This window comes from Bicyclus anynana, chromosome 8 (genome assembly GCF_947172395.1).
Source record: "Bicyclus anynana chromosome 8, ilBicAnyn1.1, whole genome shotgun sequence".
Taxonomy (NCBI): Eukaryota; Metazoa; Arthropoda; class Insecta; order Lepidoptera; family Nymphalidae; genus Bicyclus; species Bicyclus anynana.
This window is the reverse complement of record NC_069090.1, coordinates 12,324,356-12,344,141: the sequence shown is the minus strand read 5'-3', so window position 1 is coordinate 12,344,141 and position 19,786 is coordinate 12,324,356. Positions and strand designations below refer to the sequence as shown.

The following is a 19,786-nucleotide window of genomic DNA, read 5'->3' as shown; positions in this document are numbered from 1 at the left end:
AATTGTTAAGTTCTAAAAAGTCTTTAGAAGCAAATGCCAACGAGAATGACCTCTAATAAAACACTATAATAATATATATAACCCTTTTTTTATTTTTGTCGCGTTTCCGTTAACTATATTGATAAATTTAATAAGCAATATAATTTTTAACGCTTTAATATCAATATGTTGAACAATCTTTAATTTTATTTTATTTTACTTTATTTTCAACGATTAAGTATTCATTGTAAAATTTTACACGCTAAATTCGAATACTGACAGCAAATATTGTATCAATGGATAGTATTTGTAGATTTGCTATAAAATTTGATGCGGGTCCATACATGTTTTTAATAGGCCTTTTTTTCTCTCACCTTGTTAGTGGATAGTCCTTGGATTCATTCGCGTACTTCTCGTAGGAATACGGGGATCAGAGAGTGTTACGTGCTGATAATCTAGATTTCCATTTGTGAAATAATTAATAAAATCTGTTTAGTGTTAGTTGGTTAGTTGACAAAAAAACAAACTCACTTTTTATTATGAATATTTTATATTGTGAATTAATAGAACAATATAAAATATTCAGCTATATCATAATAATGTATGCCCTATATATCTAATTTTAAGTTAAAATTTACAAATACTAATGCTTGTAGGAATTTCATCTTCACACCAGATGTATTGAATTTGGATCGTAGTGACTTTGAAAGATAGGTTTTAAGGACTTTTTTTTTATTCTTTACAAGTTAGCCCTTGACTACAATCTCACCTGATGGTAAGTGATGGTGGGTGGTAACTAGCCAAGGCCGAAGCCTCCCACCAGCCAGACCTGGACCAATTAAGAAAATCTTAATCTGCCCAGCCGGGGATCGAACCCAGGACCTCCGTTTTGTAAGTCCACCGCGCATACCACTGCGCCACGGAGGCCGTCAAAAAAAGAGCGCGTTAATGATAGGAGGAGCAACTTAAAAGAGGATAGCTCAGGACAGAACAAAATAGAAACTGCTGGAAGAGGCTTGTGTGTCAAGAAAACACACTGATAACAAAAAATTAACTATAATTTAAACTGATTTGTGTAATGTTTTATGTTTTATTTATTACTAGCGGACGCCCGCGACTTCGTCCGCGTGGAATTCAGTTTTTCACAAATCCCACGGGAACCATGGATGGATGGAAAACTATCCTATGTGTTAATCCAGAGTAAAATCGATTTCCATTCCCAGCCAAATCGCTCTAGTAACCGCAGCGTAAAAGAGGAACAAACATACTTACACACTTACACACAAACTTTCGCCTTTATAATATTAGTGTGACAGTGTGATGTGATGTGATAGTGTGATTAGTGTGATTGTGTTCTTGTGTGCAATAAAGTATTTCTTCTTCTTCTAATTTGTTATTGAATACAACTTAATTGTATTATTTGTATTAACTGTAAACTTTAAAATACTTGTCAGCAATAAAGGCCTCAAATACCTCAATACCTCAACCTTCTTGGTTCCAAGTAGCAAACTGAATGTAGGCACCTTGAGACCGCGGTGTTTGGAAGTCCTTACAACAGCTGACGAAGACGAAGATGCAAAAAAAAAATTGTAAAAATAACAAAAAATATGCTTACAATTAAGATTGTGTTGAATTGACGCAAGCCAACCAAATCAAGCCATTTGAGGGTCTCAATGATATCTGCTTCTGAGTAATCTACCACAAATACTATTCCGTTGCAGTAGTCGTAGGCTTTGAGGTATTTACATTGCTGATTAAACAAAATTAATAAAAATTTATTCATTCAACTTCTTACTCTTTAATGAGAGTAGATTTCAGAAGAGATGTTGTTTGAACGAAGTAGTTTGAAAAAAAGCTTCACGCTTCGGTTTCTTTGTGTTTTCAAGCTCTTGAAACGTGTTTGCATTTCTTATGCAACCAAAGTTTTCTAAGTTTTGATTGTATTACCACTTTGTACACGCTGTGAGCCGTGATAGCCCAGTGGATATGACCTCTGCCTCCGCAGGGTGTGAATGTGGGTGTGAATCTGGTCCGGGGCATGCACCTCCAACTTTTCAGTTGTGTGCATTTTAAGAAATTAAATATCACGTGTCTCAAACGGTGAAGGAAAAACATCGTGAGGAAACCTGCATACCTGAGAATTTTTTTAATTCTCTGCGTGTGTGAAGTTTGCCAACCCTCATTGGGCTAGCGTGGTGGACTATTGGCCTAACCCCTCTCATTCTGAGAGGAGACTCGAACTCAGATAACGATACGTTTTCCTAGTGACTGATACACACAACTTTGTATCTAAGAAACTAGTGAATGGATTTTGATAATTACTAAATTACTAAGTAGAAGTATATAGCCTAACTAAAATTTATTCAGTTTTCTCATGCTTGAAGGGGAAAGGGGAAAAATGGAAATATCCCTTTTGATATTAAAACATATTTCGGCTCCTTGTACTTTTAAAACTCCAATATTACTCGACCGTGAATTGCTTTATCTTCGGCCTCTACACTTAATGGACCTAAAGCGATAGCCAGACATACTTTATTTTATAATTACTGAACAACTAGTTGACATTTTTTTTAAATGGTCTTAAATATTTCATTATCGTTGAAATTACTACCATAAAAAAATAAATTTAAATTTTTTTTCATACTTTTTTAAAGTTTTAGTTTTTAAACATGTTTTTGACAAGACGAGCTAAAACGCCTGTCGGCCGTGATGGTCTATATTTCAATGTTTCATAACGTCTCGAGTCAGTACGACACGATCAGTAATTTTCAATATTATTCAAAAAAAATGGCGTCTCATATTTTTAAATATTTTAAAAACTGAAGAAATAAGGTGGAATATTTTTTTGTTGATAATTATAAATAAACTGATTATTATATTGATTTACATTATTGTTGTTAGCGTTAATTTTTTAAATACAAGTTATGAAAAAAGTGTTTATATGCTGATGTCAGGAAGACTCGTTTAGACGTTTGGTTTTTATGGGTAACACGAGTTTTACCACGATGCTTGTAAAGACTCATTCTGGATCATTCTTTATTTATTATGTGGTTAAGAATAACTAATTCACCGATCACAATCAATAAAATTTTGCAATTAAGAAATGGTTAGAGAAAAAGATTCTTTTATTTATTTTTTAACTAAAAAATTTAAAAACTCTAGATAGACTTGGCGGCATAATAAATATTGTCTGATTTTATTATTCAAATTATTTTTGCTTCTCCAAAATATTTAACGTTTTTAATATTATCAACATGAAATACTAATTTGATCACAATAATTTAAATTTGTTTTTTTTTTTTTTTTTTTTTTTTTTTTTTTTTTATTGAGAAAGAATACAATAGGGAACTTATGCTAACTTCTCCTAATAACTATACAAATCATGCCCACGTGGAATGGTGGCAAGAATACTGGCTGCATTTCCGCGCTGGACAGCCAGGCTGATCCTTTGCGCAAAAAATGAGCCAGCCCTTCTGTCACCAGTCGAGGCAACTAGCCGCGGTGAAATGGTACGGAAAAATTTTTTGGCACTGCGACTCCATGGCCCAAGGGTCTCCACGGCAATTTGTTTAAATATAATAAGTATTCCTTACAACTTTTAATAGCAAAAGTAGTAATCTAAAACTCGGCTTAATTTTTTCTGAACTCATTTATTTCGTAACATTTTAAACACTATAAACGCCATAAACGCAATACATATTTTAAAGTACCTATTAATTTACAATTATCACCTAATAAACACTGATTCCATTATATTTATTTATTAATAAAATTTTCATCAATCAACAGTCAGACTTCTAAAAGAACCAGGTATTCCAAAGTATTCTTCATTGAATTTTCCGTTCATCCGTTTTGTTTCGTCACTTATGAGTTTGTTGTTGATTTCTATTATTTTTTCTGCTTCTTTTGTTTTTAAGGTATCCCTCCACAATTCTGAAAATGTTAATTAAATTTCAATATTTTATTACTAACCGTTCGCCTGATAAAAATAGCTTTTACATTAATCTAGAGTATGGTCTATCTCGTCATCAACCCATATTCGGCTCGCTGTTGAGCTCGAGTCTCCTCTCAGAATGAGAGGGGTTAGGCCAATAGTCCACCACGCTGGCCCAATGCGGATTGGCAGACTTCACACACGCAGAGAATTAAGATAATTCTCTGGTATGCAGGTTTCCTCGCGATGTTTTCCTTCACCGATTGAGACACGAGATATTTAATTTCTTAAAATGCACACAACTGAAAAGTTGGAGGTGCATGCCCTGGACCGGATTCGAACCCTCACCCTCCGGAATCGGAGGCAGCGGTCATATCCACTGGGCTATCACGGCTGGTCTATGTATATTCCAAAATTCAGCAAAATTGGTTATATAGTTGCGGCGTGACGAATTATCAATCATACAAATTTTCTCCTTCACATTATTAGTGTGGTGACAGCCTATTCAAAATTTGCGATAGTCTTCAGCGTAGGCGTTTGTCAAATATTCTCCCAGCCTTTGGCCTATGAGACTGTGAGAAACAGGCCTTCAACATTTTTTGTATGATGACTTTGGGAGAAGGCATGTTTCAAACAGGCCCTCAATGGTCGAAACATTTACGCTTGTTTTTTTGTATGATTTCTTCCAGTTAACATATATTATTATCAAATCTTTAATCACCAAATCCTGAATTTTATGGCAACCCAGTGCTCGGCTCACCGGCACTGGGTTGCACTTAAGTCCTTAAACAGTGCTTTAAAAATAGTAAAACCATTGTCCAGCCGATCAAATAAACCCTACAAGTTTTCGCTAATTTTGAGTACATATTATATTGTCGAAAAGATGTGATAGCCCAGTGGATATATCCTCTGCCTCCGATTCCGGAGCGTGTGGGTTCGAATCCGGTCCAAGGCATGCACTTCTAACTTTTTAGTTGTGTGCATTGTAAGAAATGAAATATCACGTGTCTCAAAAGGTGAAAGAAAAACATCGTGAGGAAACCTGCATACCAGAGAATATTCTTAATTTTCTGCGTGTGTGAAGTCTGCCAATCCGCATTGGGCCAGCGTGGTGGACTATTATAGCCTAACCCCTCTCATTCTGAGCTCAACAGTAAGCCAAATTTGGTCTGATAATGATAATGATGATGATGATGATGATGGTGATTATACTGTCGAAACGTTGCATACAACTACTTTTTTACTCGTTGGTTTCTAAAAATGCAACCTTTTTAATTATAATAAAAAAATTCAACCGACTTCCAACTCAAAAATTAACCTAAACTAAAAAGCAAAAAATAACATGTTACCTATGTGCTACCTTCTGATCAGTTTGAAGGCGGTGCCAAGCCAGTGATGTTTTAATTTAAGCCGTTTAAATTACAAAATTTCTGTGGTTCTTTCAGAAACGGCTTTAATTAAAACATGACACTGGATTGGCACCGCCTTCAAACTGATCAGAAGGTAGCACATAGGTAACATGTTATTTTTTGCTTTTTAGTTTAGGTTAATTTTTGAGTTGGAAGTCGGTTGAATTTTTTTATTAAAATTGTTATTTTTTAATTTTTAGTGTTAGCACACCTACTGAGTGTGAACAAAAAGTAATAAGCAATTAGTTGACACGTTATTTTCTTATGATAAGTATCTAAGTCCTACAATCCCAATTTAAAAAATACTACCTTAACTCATATACAAAATTTCTTTCCCCCTTTATCCACACGTAATATGAATATTCAAAAAACGTGAAAGGTGACTGTCCTCCGTCTTCATCACTAGACCCCCAATGCAGTCACAATGTACATGGTTGGAAAGTTCTCATCAATATAAAATTTATCAAGTCCAAACACAAGGTAGCTACTGTAAACCGTCGAGGAGTTTCCTTAACTCTCCTTCATCTTCGTCACCAGACCCCTAATACAGTCACAACCTATCCAGGTGGAAAGTTCTCATCAATACAAAATTATCAAGTTAAAACACAAGGTAGCTACTGTGAACCGTAGAGGAGTTCCCTTAACTATCCTTCGTCTTCATCACCAGACCCCTAATACAGTCACAACCTATCCAGGTGGAAAGTTCTCATCAATACAAATTTATCAAGTCCAAACACAAGGTAGCTACTGTGAACCGTTGAGGAGTTCTCTTAACTGTCCTTCGTCTTCATCATCAGACCCTTAATACAGTCACAACCCATCTAGGTGGAAAGTTCTCATCAATACAAATAAATCAAGCCCAAACAAAAGGTACCTGCTGTAAATCGTTGACGAGTTTCATCGTCTGTGTTTCGGCTCCATTATCAGACCTACTCCAGACCTTCATAAAAGTGTAGTGGTTTAAAATACCTTATGGAAACACTAACAAACGCACTAGCCGTCCCTACAATTTTCGAAAGTTCCCCTCGATTTCTCCAGGATGCCATCATCAGATCCTGACATGAAAAAAATGGGACCACCCCGGAATCAAACCCTTCAAAACAAAACAAAATTTTTCAAAATCGGTCCACAAATGACGGAATTATCGCTGGACATACATAAAAAAAAAAAAAAAAAAAAAAAAAAAAAAAAAAAAAAAAAAAAAAAAAAAAAAACATACATACAGTCGAACGTAGAACATCCTCCTTTTTGGAAGTCGGTTAAAAATACCTTCAAAGCAGAAAATATTATAAGATAAGACTCTGAAAGGGAAGGTTGCTATAATTTAGATAGTTTACATACCTGCTAACTTTATACAGCTAGGGCCATCGCCACCGTATTCCTTAGGAAGAATTTCTTTAGATATTTCATTATGAAAATCTTCGTAAGTTCTGTGGACATGAAGTCTATTGGCAACTTTTCCTCTTAAACCTTGTTTGACTATTGCGACCAGCTTGTCAACAAACGATGGGGCGTTTAAGAAGTGGATTCCTTTGATCTTTGTACCAAAACCTTCCTGAAACACAACATTTTTAAAAATATTAAGACATCATCAATTAATTTTAATGACTCTGACACCAAGCAGTTCTCCAATTTGGAGCGTAGCTTTACTATGCTGCTCTAACGTAAGTTTGCAGGTTTACGGTTTGAGATGTGATAGCCCAGTGGATATGATATCTGCCTTCGATTTGGAGGGCGTAGGATCATATCCGACCCGAGGCTTCCAGCTTTTTAGTTGGGTGCAGTCTGCCAATCCGCATTGGGCCAGCGTGGTGGGCTAAGGCCTATCCCGTCTCATCCTGAAAGAAGACTCGTGCTCAACAGTGAGCCGAATGTGAGTTGTTATTGACGATGATTCAAAGCAGAACGTACAGGTAACCTGGACCAGGCAATCGAACAATTTGCTACTACGTTTTTTAAATGCAATGTTATTTTTCTAAATAACATTGCATTTAAAAAATGTTATTTTTCTAAATAACATTGAAGAAGAATATTTCACAGTCACAAATAAATACCGCAAATTCTTTTTCAAATACCGCAAATTACCTTTCTTATTTTTTAAATCTTTGGTTCAACAAATTGTTATCAAAATAATTATATTGTGGAGGTTGAATCAACTCGACATGAGAATATACATTCCAATGTCGAGTTGATTTTAAATATCGTGAAAAAGTAAAAAAAAAAAAATACGGAAAATTCAATGAACGACATTCATTATTAATCATTCAAGTAATGGCTAAAATATAGAAGATCTCATTTTAACCACTTTATCCTACATTTATACTAGGAGAGACTTCGACTAGGGATCGAACCCAGGAGTTCTCTTGCTCTCAGGCTTTAAGTTTTTTCACTTCACAGTAAAGCTATTGAGACTTGACTTACTGATGTTAGTTTTGGTTTTGTTTAATGTTGAAGGTTGTCATATATTTCGAGATTGAGTGGTGATACTTACGGTGCATAAAATTTCAGCCTTTTTCAAAATAATCGGATTTAGTTTAGTCACAAGGCTGAATGTAGTGTTCTGTAGGTCGATGACGTACCGGTCACCTAAACTGTAGTCGTAGTGTAGCCTGAATTCCCCAACCTATAACAAATAGCGTAATTAATAATCATCAACATCATCATCATCATCATCATCATCATCGTCATCATCATCATCATCATCATCATCATCATCATCATCATCGCCATCATCATCATCATCATCATCATCATCATCGCCATCATCATCATCGTCATCATCATCATCATCATCATCATCATCATCATCATCATCGCCATCATCATCATCATCATCATCATCATCATATCATCATCATTAGCGTGCATCTGTCCATTGCTGGACATGGGCCTTTCTGAGAGCGCGCCACCACATACCTCTTCTCATCCTTCTACTGCCCACTACCATGTGAAAAATGCTCACAGCGCCCACTCTAGGGTTTAATATAAAATGTGTTTATAACTTACCAGAAAACTATATCTCATATACGCTAACATATTCCAGTCGTCCGCTTTGCCGCTTATCACTTGGGTCATCATAACTCGTGTTTGATCGGCGGGGTTCAACTTTGGCAATGGTACGTAAATTCTGAAAGACATGAGAGAGAAGGTGATAACTTTTTCGTTCAAGATAAGTTCGTGTACTTAGTTCTAGGTAAGTTTGTAAATTGGTGGTGAACAAAAAAATAAACCTTGACTGAGTTTGTTGTGGGCTTTTCTCAGACCAAGGCGCTTTGGAACCCTCGTAACTTCAATTTTAAGTTTTCAACTTTACTAACCACCATTAAATCACTGACTTGACGTTTCAAAAGCGCTTGTAAACTAAACCTAATTAAAAAAAAAATTAATTTGAATATGAATTTATGTCTTGCGTAATTCATACTAGCTTAGATTCAATACCTGTAGGAATATCTGAATAAAAACTAGCTTGGGTGACTTGGCTTTTCCGACACTTTTAACAAATAGCGTTAAATATCAAGTGATTTACTCAAAACCTTGATTTAAAAATAAACACCAATGTTGAATACAGATAAATTCATAACTTTTGTCAGGAAAACTTAAATAACAAATCAAACCGAAGTATATCCAAAATAAATCCCTAGAATGGCAGAGAATAACACTATGCAATCGCAGAGGCTTGTGTCTCTGGTGTAGGTTTAAATAGATTCTTTGGTGACTCTCAGACCACTCTTTTCTTCCAATATTATAAACGCGAATGTGAATTAATTTGGTACGCTTTCACGCCTAGACCATTAAATCGATTTTTTTACTCATTTTTAGTTATTATTTCAGTCCACCTAGTAAAGGGCCCCACTAGGCCCCCACTGGGTGGACCGAAGACATCAAGCGGGTTGCAGGGAGCCGCTGGATGCTGGCGGCTCGAGACCGTTTTGTTTGGAAGTCCATGCAAGAGGCCTATGTCCAGCACTGGACGTCCATCGGCTGATAATGATGATGAGTTATTATTTATTTATAACGTACATTTTATCCCTGAGCAAAAAAACAGCTCGTGTGAAACATTCTACGTAAAATATTTTGCGTCGATAGTTCTATGGATGAGCATCGAACCCTGAACCTTTCGGTTAAAAGTTCGTTCGCCTAATTTATATAGTTTGTTATCACTATGAGTCGTGCGAAATAATACGACAGCTCGAATGAATTAATTTGTATTCCACAAAGCGGTATAAAACTTGTTTAATAACTCTTCCAAACATATTTCTACTTATAAGTTAAATATTAGATTAGATTGATTTACAAAATCTATTCCAATGAACCATAGAATTTAATATTCCCCAAAATTTCGTTATCAACTCATAATTAGCTCAGCTTGAGTCTTCTCTCAGAATGAGAGGGGTTAGGCTAAATAGTCCACCATGCTGGCCCAATGCGGATTAGCAGACTTCACACACGCGGAGAATTAGGAAAATTCTCTGGTATGCAGGTTTCCTCACGATGTTTTCCTTCACCGTTAATTAAGAAATTAAATATCACGTGTCTCAAGTGATATTTAATTTCTTAAAATGCACACAACTGAATAGTTGGAGGTGCATGCCCGACCGGATTCGAACCCACACCCTCCGAAATCGGAGGCAGAGGTCATATCTACTCGGCTATCACGTCTCTCTCCAAAATTTACCTCAGACAAAAGCAATATGACTCGATAAATGAGTTTTTCTATGTTACTAATTATGGGCCTTCATAGGAAGGCTCAGAGTCACACAGCGAGCGATGGAACGAGCTATGTTAGGAGTATAGAGAGAGTATGTCTGCGTGATCGAATCAGAAATGAGGAGATCCGCAGAAGAACTAAAGTCACCGACATAGGTCTAGTCAAGTTGCGAAGCTGAAGTGGCAATGGGCGGGGCACATAGTTCGAAGAGCCGATCTACGTTGGAGTCCCAAAGTGCTGGAATGGCGACCCCGCACTAATAAGCGCAGTGTTGGTTGACCCCCCACCAGGTGGACTGACGAAATCAAGCGAGTCGGAATCGCTGGATGCAGGTGGCTCAGTATCGTGATGTTTAGAAGTCCCAACAAAAGGCCTATGTCCTGCAGTGGACGTCCATCGGCTGATATGATGATGATGATGATGTTACTTTGTATTTATAATAAAAGTCTAACAATACATACAACCAATCATTGAGTTCTACAAATTCTGGGTAAGTCATGTTGAGACATATATCTGGCATCATTCCTCTCATAGTAAATAGTTTGTCCAACTTGTTCTTAGTCATTTCAACTGAACCTCGTGACATAAGAAACAAACGCTCCAACAAGTCCGGATCTAAAACAGTTAAAAATCCATAAAAAATGGTAAAAACCTTCAACCCTAAGGTCTCCTTGAATTGAATTCTAATTTTGCAAGACTTTTACCTTTTACCAAATTTGGAAACGACTGATATTTTTTGGGTAATTGTCTCGTTGGTCTGGTGGTGGCTGTGATAGTCCTGGATTCTAGTCCTGGTCCTTTTCTCTCTTATAAGAAATTTTCAGTACAAATTCGCAGCCCGGAATGAGAAACTTGCTGATATCTTCTCCTTGCCTTGAAGAGCAAGCAAGCTGTCAGTGCCGGTTATTTTCATTAACTGATAGCGACTGTTAAATATTTTAATATCATCACCTTAAATGAGCCGCAATAGCCTAGTGGATATAACTTCTGCCTTCTATTCAGAGGGCGTAAGTACGAATCCGGTTCGGGGCATACACCTCCAACATATCATTTATGTGCATTTTGAGAAATTAAATAAAGTGTTTCAAACGGTGAAGGAAAACATTTTGAGGAAACCTGCATCCCTAACATAATTTCCTTAATTTTCTAGGTGTGTGACGTCTGCCAATCTGTATCCTGCCGGGCCGGCATGGTGGACTGTTAGCCTAACATCTTTCATTCTGAAAGAAGACTCGTGCTCGACAGTACGCCAAAAATAATGATGAAGTATAGTAGAGAGGATAAATATGGAGCCACCACAAGGAGGGAAGTCTAGCTCTGTAGTACGTATGTGATGATGCTTACACATGAGTCGATACACGTCTGCCAGATGATCTTGCTTCTTAAACCACGCCCCAATGGCCTCTAGGCTTTCTGAGATCCTGTTCTCATCGAGGTTGTAAAACTCCCTCGCCTTTCTTACGTCATCTTCAGTTACTTGCAATAGCGGATGTCTCTGCAACTTGTCCATCTGTACGATGTTGTGAATGTGAGTCTGTAATAGCCAGAACTTCGCATTTTATAAGATGAACGTTGGTTAGCTCATGCTCATACTATAGGTAAGTAAGGTAACTTATTGTAGAGGTTTGTGTTATTATGTTAGCCACTGGCGATCTAATCTCACATGCTTGCAGCGCTAACTGATAAAACTGATCGTGTGTTGGTCACGATGTGCATGACATCATGCTCATAGCAACCAACACACGATCAGTTAAGGGAGGTAGCGGGTAACATTGGCACTTTACTGTGTAATTCAAACCTTATATTGTGATAGTAATCTTGAAATATTTTAGGAATAAAAACCTTGTGCCCAGAAGGCCTAAGTATTTCAGGTTCATTCCTCTGATAGAGTTATAGTAGTCTTGTAATAACTCGTAGGACTCTCCTTAGTACTCTGACAAACTTGGCGGAAACCATCGCATTTTTGTAATAGTAACAAGGTTTGTTGTTAGGTATGTTTAGAAGATCCCAGATAGCCGCAATGTTCTAACGAAATACTAAACTAATGTGATCCGATTATTATTAGTTAGATATTTAAATGCAAATCTATAATATAAATGCAAATTTTTGGGATATACTAAATAAGCTATTTCACGCTGTTTGACTAAAGTAAAACTATGTTTAGCCAACACTGAAATAATATTTCAATTCGAACCAGCTTTCCTGAGATTAGAGTACTTATGCAACCACAAAAACAAACTTTTCGTCTTTACAATTTTATTTATATACGGTTTAAAAGCGTCTCGTTTTATCTAGAAAACCTATATTAAAAGATTCACTGCTAAAATTTAAATATGTATATTATTGTGTCTAATTTGAGTAACCTAATAGCCTATTTTTATACATGTATTTTTTGTACAAATACTATACCTACACTAGCAACATTTTCTCTGGTATAATTAACAGTAATTATGTTGTGTCTAAGTCACGTCAATTAATATCATAACGAGTTATAACATCACTATTACGTTGTTCAAAGAGGGATACTCGCGAATAATTATGTTCTTACGTGTAGTATGCAATATTGACACAGACCGAGGACGACAAGCAGTGTAATAGTCGAGTGCAATTAGGCTTAAACCTCGGAGTCCACTTACAATGAATGATTTTAATTTATTGTTTACTTGCTGACGCCACGCGGTTTCACCCACTTAGTTCTCATTTCAGTGTGGATACAAGGAAAAAATAGCCTATGACACTCAGAAATAACGTGGCTAACTATTGGTAAAAGAATTTTTAAAATCGGTGCAGTAGATCCAGAGATACAACCTACCACCTCGGGTAGTCGTAGGGGTAGGTTAGGGGTAGGGTAAGGGTAGGGTAGGGGTAGGTTAGGGGTAGGGTAGAGGTAGGGTAGGGGTAGGGCAGGGATAGGGTGGGGGTAGGGTAAGGGTAGGGTAGGGGTAGGGTGGGGGTAGGGTAGGGGTAGGGTAGGGGTAGGGTAGGGGTAGGGTAGGGGTAGGGTAGGGATAGGGTAGAGGTAGGGTAGGGGCAGGAGTAGGGTAGTGTAAGGTAGGGATAGGAAAGAAGGGCACATAAGTCAAAGCGAAACTTGACTGGGTCCGCTAGTAAATTTATATTTTTGCATGTTATTTAGATTTAGGTTTTATCAGAGTGTGAATGAACCAGACTAGTTAACCATCCTTGCATTTATACGATTTTGTGAATATCTATATTTTTAATGAGAACTTAGTAGGTAGTAGGTACATGCTACCTTACCTATAAAATAGTAAGCCAGAAATTATACATATATTAAATTAGTATAATTAGGTATAAGTTTATGCAACTAATTATTATATTTTCAACTTTGGATATTTTAACGATCTAATCGAACTTTTTACAACGGTAATAAATTTTCGCAAAATAAATCCGAGTTTATTTAAAATTAGGTATATTTACCTACCTACGTACGTGCATACAGTTAAACAAAAAACAATATCGTAATGTACAAGAACATAATTTAATGCAAATGAAATAAATATTGTTTTGCACTTTGAATTCACTTGATCTGATGATATTCGTTTGTTTTTTTTACGAATAATTATAATGTTACTCAGCATCCAAATGGAATTATGTCCTTACAGAGACATTCGTCGTATGAAACCTCCTAAGTCGGTGTGGACTACGGAACCCTTATCCTTATATTATGTCCGTCTGTCCATCTGTCCGTGTGATCGTCTGTCTGTGTGTTAAAAATAATAATTACTATTATGGTTTAAATTACAAAGAAACTTCGATTTAGTATGTACATACTTTGTAATCGTTGGAGTGAACAAATGCATGCAGCGAAGTACAAATGCATTTGAAATCAATAACTTTAAGTTTTTGCTTAATTTCTAAAACCTGACGTTTCAAAAGTGCTTGTTAAATAAGGCTTACGAATTTTGAACTTGTATTTGAAACATAATATATTATAATAAGAACTTAAATACTCCACTACTGTCCGACCGCTCATAAATTGTTTTTCTGACAACCCTCAATTCGTACGTATATGTCACCGTTAAATTGTAAAATAATTTAAAATTGTAAATTGTCGATTGATTGTGAACTGAACATACTGCTTACAAAACTTAACGTGTTATTATTCGGTAGATTGTAATCTATCGATGTGAAACAGTCAAATTATCAATCAGGATGAATTTACCAAAGAGTTATAAAAATATTACAGCGGGCATGATAAAAATAGTAAAAAAATACAATGGACAAAGAAAAAAATGCGTGCGCCATTGCGTTTCTTATTTTTTTTTAAACACTTTCACCCATTAGTAAAATGTTGTTATTGTTAATTATAAGTATAATTTTGTCAAATCTAAAGTAAGGTTAGGTTAAGTTACAACATAAAAATTCGGTTGCCCTTAGGTCAGTCTTTAGGTATAATAAATAAATACTTGTAATAATAATGTCACAATTCTTGAAGTATTTTATTATGTCATTGACATAATATATGTTTCCTTCCTAACTCTTTGGACACAGAACGGTCTGCTGTAAAGCCAACCAATCAGGGGCAGTTCGGACAGTTGACGTTTTAAGATTGTGATTTAACAGTTTCAATTCGACAATATACCGAAAAATAACACGGTAAATTGTAAGCAATAGGTTTAGTTCACAATCTATCGATAGTTTACATCTATTATTATCTCGCGAAATAAATTATAAAGTAACATTATTTACAATTAAACGGTAACATATATTTGTTAATTAATTAATTGTTAAAATTTTTTGCCCAAAATTAATAGGCCTATTGTAAGTTGACATAATTTTTAAATTTTACTACTCGTTATTAGAGTTTTATTTATTTATTTATTTATTTATTTATTTGGAAGCCAACATTGTATACAAAAAACTTATGACTAATTAAACATAACATGCATTAAAAAGTAATATGCTACATTGTACATCCCACTTACAGGCTAACTCAACATGCGTTTATTATAATACAATTCTTAATTTACCATTAAAAAAAGAAACAAAAACTAAATCTACCTACCACTAAAAAAAAAAAAAAAATATTTAAATAAAAGATATTTAAAAAATTGCCGTAAATTGTACACTAGTTCAAAGTTACATCCCCCACTCGACAACCTGTCAGAAACGCAATCACTGAGTGGCCGAACTCTACCACAATTTATGACAAAATGATGAGGAAATTTTCTCAAAGAGAAGATATTAAAATATTAAATATATAAGCTAATTAACTTGCCCTATGGCAAAGTCTCTCAATTAACATCACAAGGGGCTGATGGAATTGCTTGGATACTAATAAGTTCCACTCAACTGTTAATCAATATTTGTTGTCTTGCCAAACTTAAACTAATATTATAAAGCTTTTTTTTTATTACAAAGAAGAGTTTGATTGAACGCGCTAATCTCAGGAACTACTGGTCCGCTTTGAAAAATTCTTTCAGTGTTAGATAGGCCATTTATCAAGCAAGGTTATAGGTATTTATATCCCGTATTCCTACGGGAACGGGAACCACGCGGATGAAACCGCGCAGAGTCTACTAGTAATAGCTATTTTCAACCGACGAAAGACAGAAGAAAGTTAACAATTCGACGTGTATTTTTTTATGTATGAGCATCTGTAACTTTTTCCTAAGTAGTCCGATTTTCAATTTTTTTTGGAAATAATACATTTTGAAAAATTATCCAACCCAATATATAAAGTTTGTGAGTTTGTCACTTCAATTTATTTACCATACGATTACGATTTATTCATCTATTGATGTGCAGTTGTACGAAAGTAAGCTTTTTTATTTTACTTAAAAAAGACAAGACACAATTATAAATTATAGTTTAACCCTAGAAAGATAACCTTATTCAGTTGTACATAAAATATGACACTTCGGAGGCGCATCACATTCTAATATTTTATTCATAAGCCTACCTAATTATTTATTTATCTTTTTATTTTAATGTGTGGTTGATGAACTAATAAAAATATTTACTTATTTTTTTCTACAAACTAATAAAATTATTCGCAATAAAAATTGTATGCTAAAACCAAATACTACGTATTATAAACATTTTATGTAAGTAATAAAAACGAATACATTCTTTTACTAGTCACACAAAAGATAACCATACGCTTCTGGAACGCATTATCTGGTCTTACTGCAAGAATATGGCATGATCGTCCCGTGACGTTGTTCACCGACAACAGAAAAAAAAGGAAAACTAGATACGCACACTCATTAGACAGATACGGGCAGATCGTAGGTTAACTTTTTAGGGTTAATATCACTAAACAATTTTCATTGTTTAAATTATTTTCTATTGTTAGAAAACATTTTTAATTCCGGAATTTCTTAGTCAAATGAAATATTAATTCATGATAAAAATGGTAATAATTCATTATTTCACAATATAATCCTACATATTATGTAAAAGACAACCTTAAACACAAGATAAAGTTACCTGTAAGTTGACCAGTTCACGGGAAAACTAGATGAAGACTAACGTCTCCAATTACACATAACGCATAGCTAAGTACAACACGTGTAATAATAATAAAGTCTTTTTTATAAAGCTTAGTGTCCACTTAAGACTTATCTATACTACACCCTTTCTTGATGAATACTGTTTACCAACAAAGAAATTAGAAATTAAGTTAGAAAAAGCACGTCATTTCATAACTTATTTATTTTAAATTATGTATTGTTTGTTTATAAAATGTTATATAAAATATATTAACCATATCTAATTGTTCTAAGCTTATTAATCAAACTTATTTTCATTAATTCAAGAACAACTTAATTATAATTATTATTAGGTGTGAAATGATTAGTGATTTATACTTAAACAGACCTACTCATCAAGAAAGGCTGTAGTAAAGGTTAAGTATCAGGTGAGATTGTAGTCATGGGCTAATTTGTAAAGAATAAAAAAAAGTAGTTAATGGCCAGGTGCCCATTTAAACCGCTAAGCCAATTTGGATGAAATCTTATATAAAGATAAATTGGACCTTGGCACAAAATAAAGGCTACTTTTGTTCCAGAAAAATTTTTTATTTCCGCGGAATTTGCAAAAAACAGAATTTAGGTTTACGGAGACGCGGACCTCGGCCAGTGACTTAACGGAAAAAAAACCATGGCCTACGTGATTTTATGTTTAATCGACTAACATCAAACAATGAAACTCTTCGCGAGACACGCTATGAAGGCTTTTATTAAGCTGCCCTACGACGGTCTATTTAAGGTGGAAAATCTCATGTTGCTCGCTATGCGGTAGAAATAAATATGGCAGTAACATTTATCCGATCTGACCCTTAGACTAAAAATACGTATCTGTGATAATTTCCTTTTTTTATTATTTTCTAGCTCATATTATGCACCTCGTTAGGAGAAGGATGAAAATCCACACCCCTTTCGGTTTCTATACGATATCGTACCGGAACGCTAAATCGGTTGGCGGTATGTCTTTGGGTATCCACGGCCGAAGATTCCCACTAGCCAGACCTGGATCAATTAAGAAAACCTCAATCGGCCCAGCCGGGGATCGAGCCCAGAACCCCCGTCTTGTAAATATAATGAAAAAATGTTGCTGCTATTGTTTCTGATTACTTGGTGGTGATTATATTTCCTTTTTAACTTTACAAAAAGATAAATAAAGATAAACTTGCAACAAAACTCAACTGCGCTTAACTCTCTCCGAACAGACTTTTATTACACTTTGTACCATTTCAAAGTATACAAAAACTCGTTAAGTAACAAATTTATTTCACTCTTGGGTTCCGTAGGTATTTTGTGCTAATAATTTTCACAGTGTATTAGAGCGGAAATGCAAAATTAAAACTCCATTTTATATTTTTTTTTTTATTTACGAGTATAAGTGCCTGCCTCCGATTTCGAAGGGTGTGGGTTTGAATCCGGTCCGGGGCATGTACCTCCAACTTTTCAGTTGTGTGTATTTTAGGAAATTAAATATCACGTGTCTCAAACGGCGAAGGAAAAACATCGTGAAGCAACCTGCATACTAGAGAATTTTCTTAATTCTCTGCGTATGTGAAGTCTGCCAATCCGCATTGGGCCATCGTGGTGGACTATTGGCCTAACCCCCCTCTCATTCTGAGAGCTCAGCAGTGAGCCGAATATGGGTGGATAATGATGATGAAGGTAGCACTTTACTGCAACCACGACTATAACAAGCAATGATGGAGCACATGGTGAAGCACGTGTGCATAAATGCCTATTTACTCATAACTTAAAGATTCAAGAACTAACACTCTATACAAACATGGTTCGAGTGAGTATAGTAATTGGCTAAGCATTTTCTTTGTTTGTTTATAACATCACATTACAGACATAAGTGTGTGGATGGGTGTTTGTTGCTCCTTCACGCCACAACTTCTAAAACGATTTCGCTAAAAGTTAGAAAGTAGTTAGATTAAGCAATTATTTATTCTAATAATAATAATAGTTATTCAATAAAATAACAAAAAAGAGGTCTTGCGATTTTTCTTTAATAATATTAAATTATCATTCATGAAAATACACAATGTAGTCACGCCCTAATCCACCATAACAGAGGTTAATAAATGATTTTTATAAGAGGTGTTGAAAAGTTAAACAGTGTTCCACAAGCTATACACTTTTGAGCGATATATTTATAACTAGCGGACTTCCGTGACTTCAACCGCGTGAAATTAACTTTTTTTGCAAATCTGTTTCTTTTTTCTGGATTTTTATGTTGTTTAATAACCTGTCTCTATCTTCCAGTGACAGTACCATTAAAATCGGTTCAGCCGTTCCAGAGATTAGCCCGGACAAATAGACATGCAAGGTAGATAAAGACAAGCCGCGTGTGACGGAGTGATGCTGTACCGCCGCCCCTTTACGTTGCGGCTGACATCTAAAATCTTGTATTCCGCAGCTTATCGCACGAAGTTCGGAAACGTCAAAAAGATTGCATCCGACTGTACCTTACAAGGTACGCAGGCTTTCGGTATCCTGATATATTAATAAAAATAATTTCAGGATTTGATAACGGAACCCTGAAACAGGCATTTAATTTTCATTGTAAAGTTTACGTCAAAAATTTTACCCTCTTTATATTCAAAATCGGTGTTCTTGACTTCAAAGATTTGTTATGGCCAAAAATAAAAGTTTATTATTGCTTTAATTTGCAAACTTTTTGTTTTAACACCTTCTTTTAAATTGTTGCTTATTAATTTCGCTTATTATCTTTGATTAAACTTATGCGTAAATAATTGATAAATACATAAACATTTTCTAAAAAAGCGTTTGTAGAAACTAGGAATCACGCACTCACATACATACACTATGATAAAGATACCTTGGGCTCACTAGAACTGCAGCAAATTTTATATAACAATCAGTATCCAAAACTGCTCTTTCCAATCTTTCCAAATTACGACGGCCCAAATACAAAAATCGAATTCAAATTATTTATTTGTATCAAAGCATGTGCACAAGATGTCAAAAATTTAAAAGCAGATACAATGTTTTTCGAGGGAAATGTTGTTATGAAGGAGCTTCCCTCTGCATCCATGTCGCAAGTCCCAGGTTATGCTTGAAGTTTCTCTGTAACAAATTGGAACCAGAGATAGTAAGATATATACGATACACTAAGATATATACGATATGCTATGATATTCGTCTCATGACTGTTATGGATTTTTCAAATTTTCTAAAAACTTTTTTATCATCACTAACAACCCACATTCAGGTCACTGTTGACCTCGAGTCTCCTCTCAGAATG

The 19,786-nt window shown here is 35.2% G+C and overlaps 1 protein-coding gene across 1 annotated transcript; it reads right to left on the bottom strand.

Moving 5' to 3' along the window:
- Nucleotides 1-3,609: 3,609 nt before the first annotated feature.
- On the bottom strand, nt 3,610-16,586 carry LOC112055904 (alpha-tocopherol transfer protein-like). The gene is made up of 7 exons (XM_052883279.1): nt 16,484-16,586; nt 11,375-11,564; nt 10,492-10,645; nt 8,329-8,449; nt 7,814-7,945; nt 6,664-6,877; nt 3,610-3,912 (listed from the first exon to the last, which is right to left on the bottom strand). Exons 2-7 carry the CDS (start codon nt 11,538-11,540, stop codon nt 3,758-3,760), a joined length of 942 nt encoding a protein of 313 aa, XP_052739239.1. The 5' UTR covers nt 11,541-11,564; nt 16,484-16,586; the 3' UTR covers nt 3,610-3,757.
- Between the last annotated feature and the right edge of the window lie 3,200 nt (nt 16,587-19,786).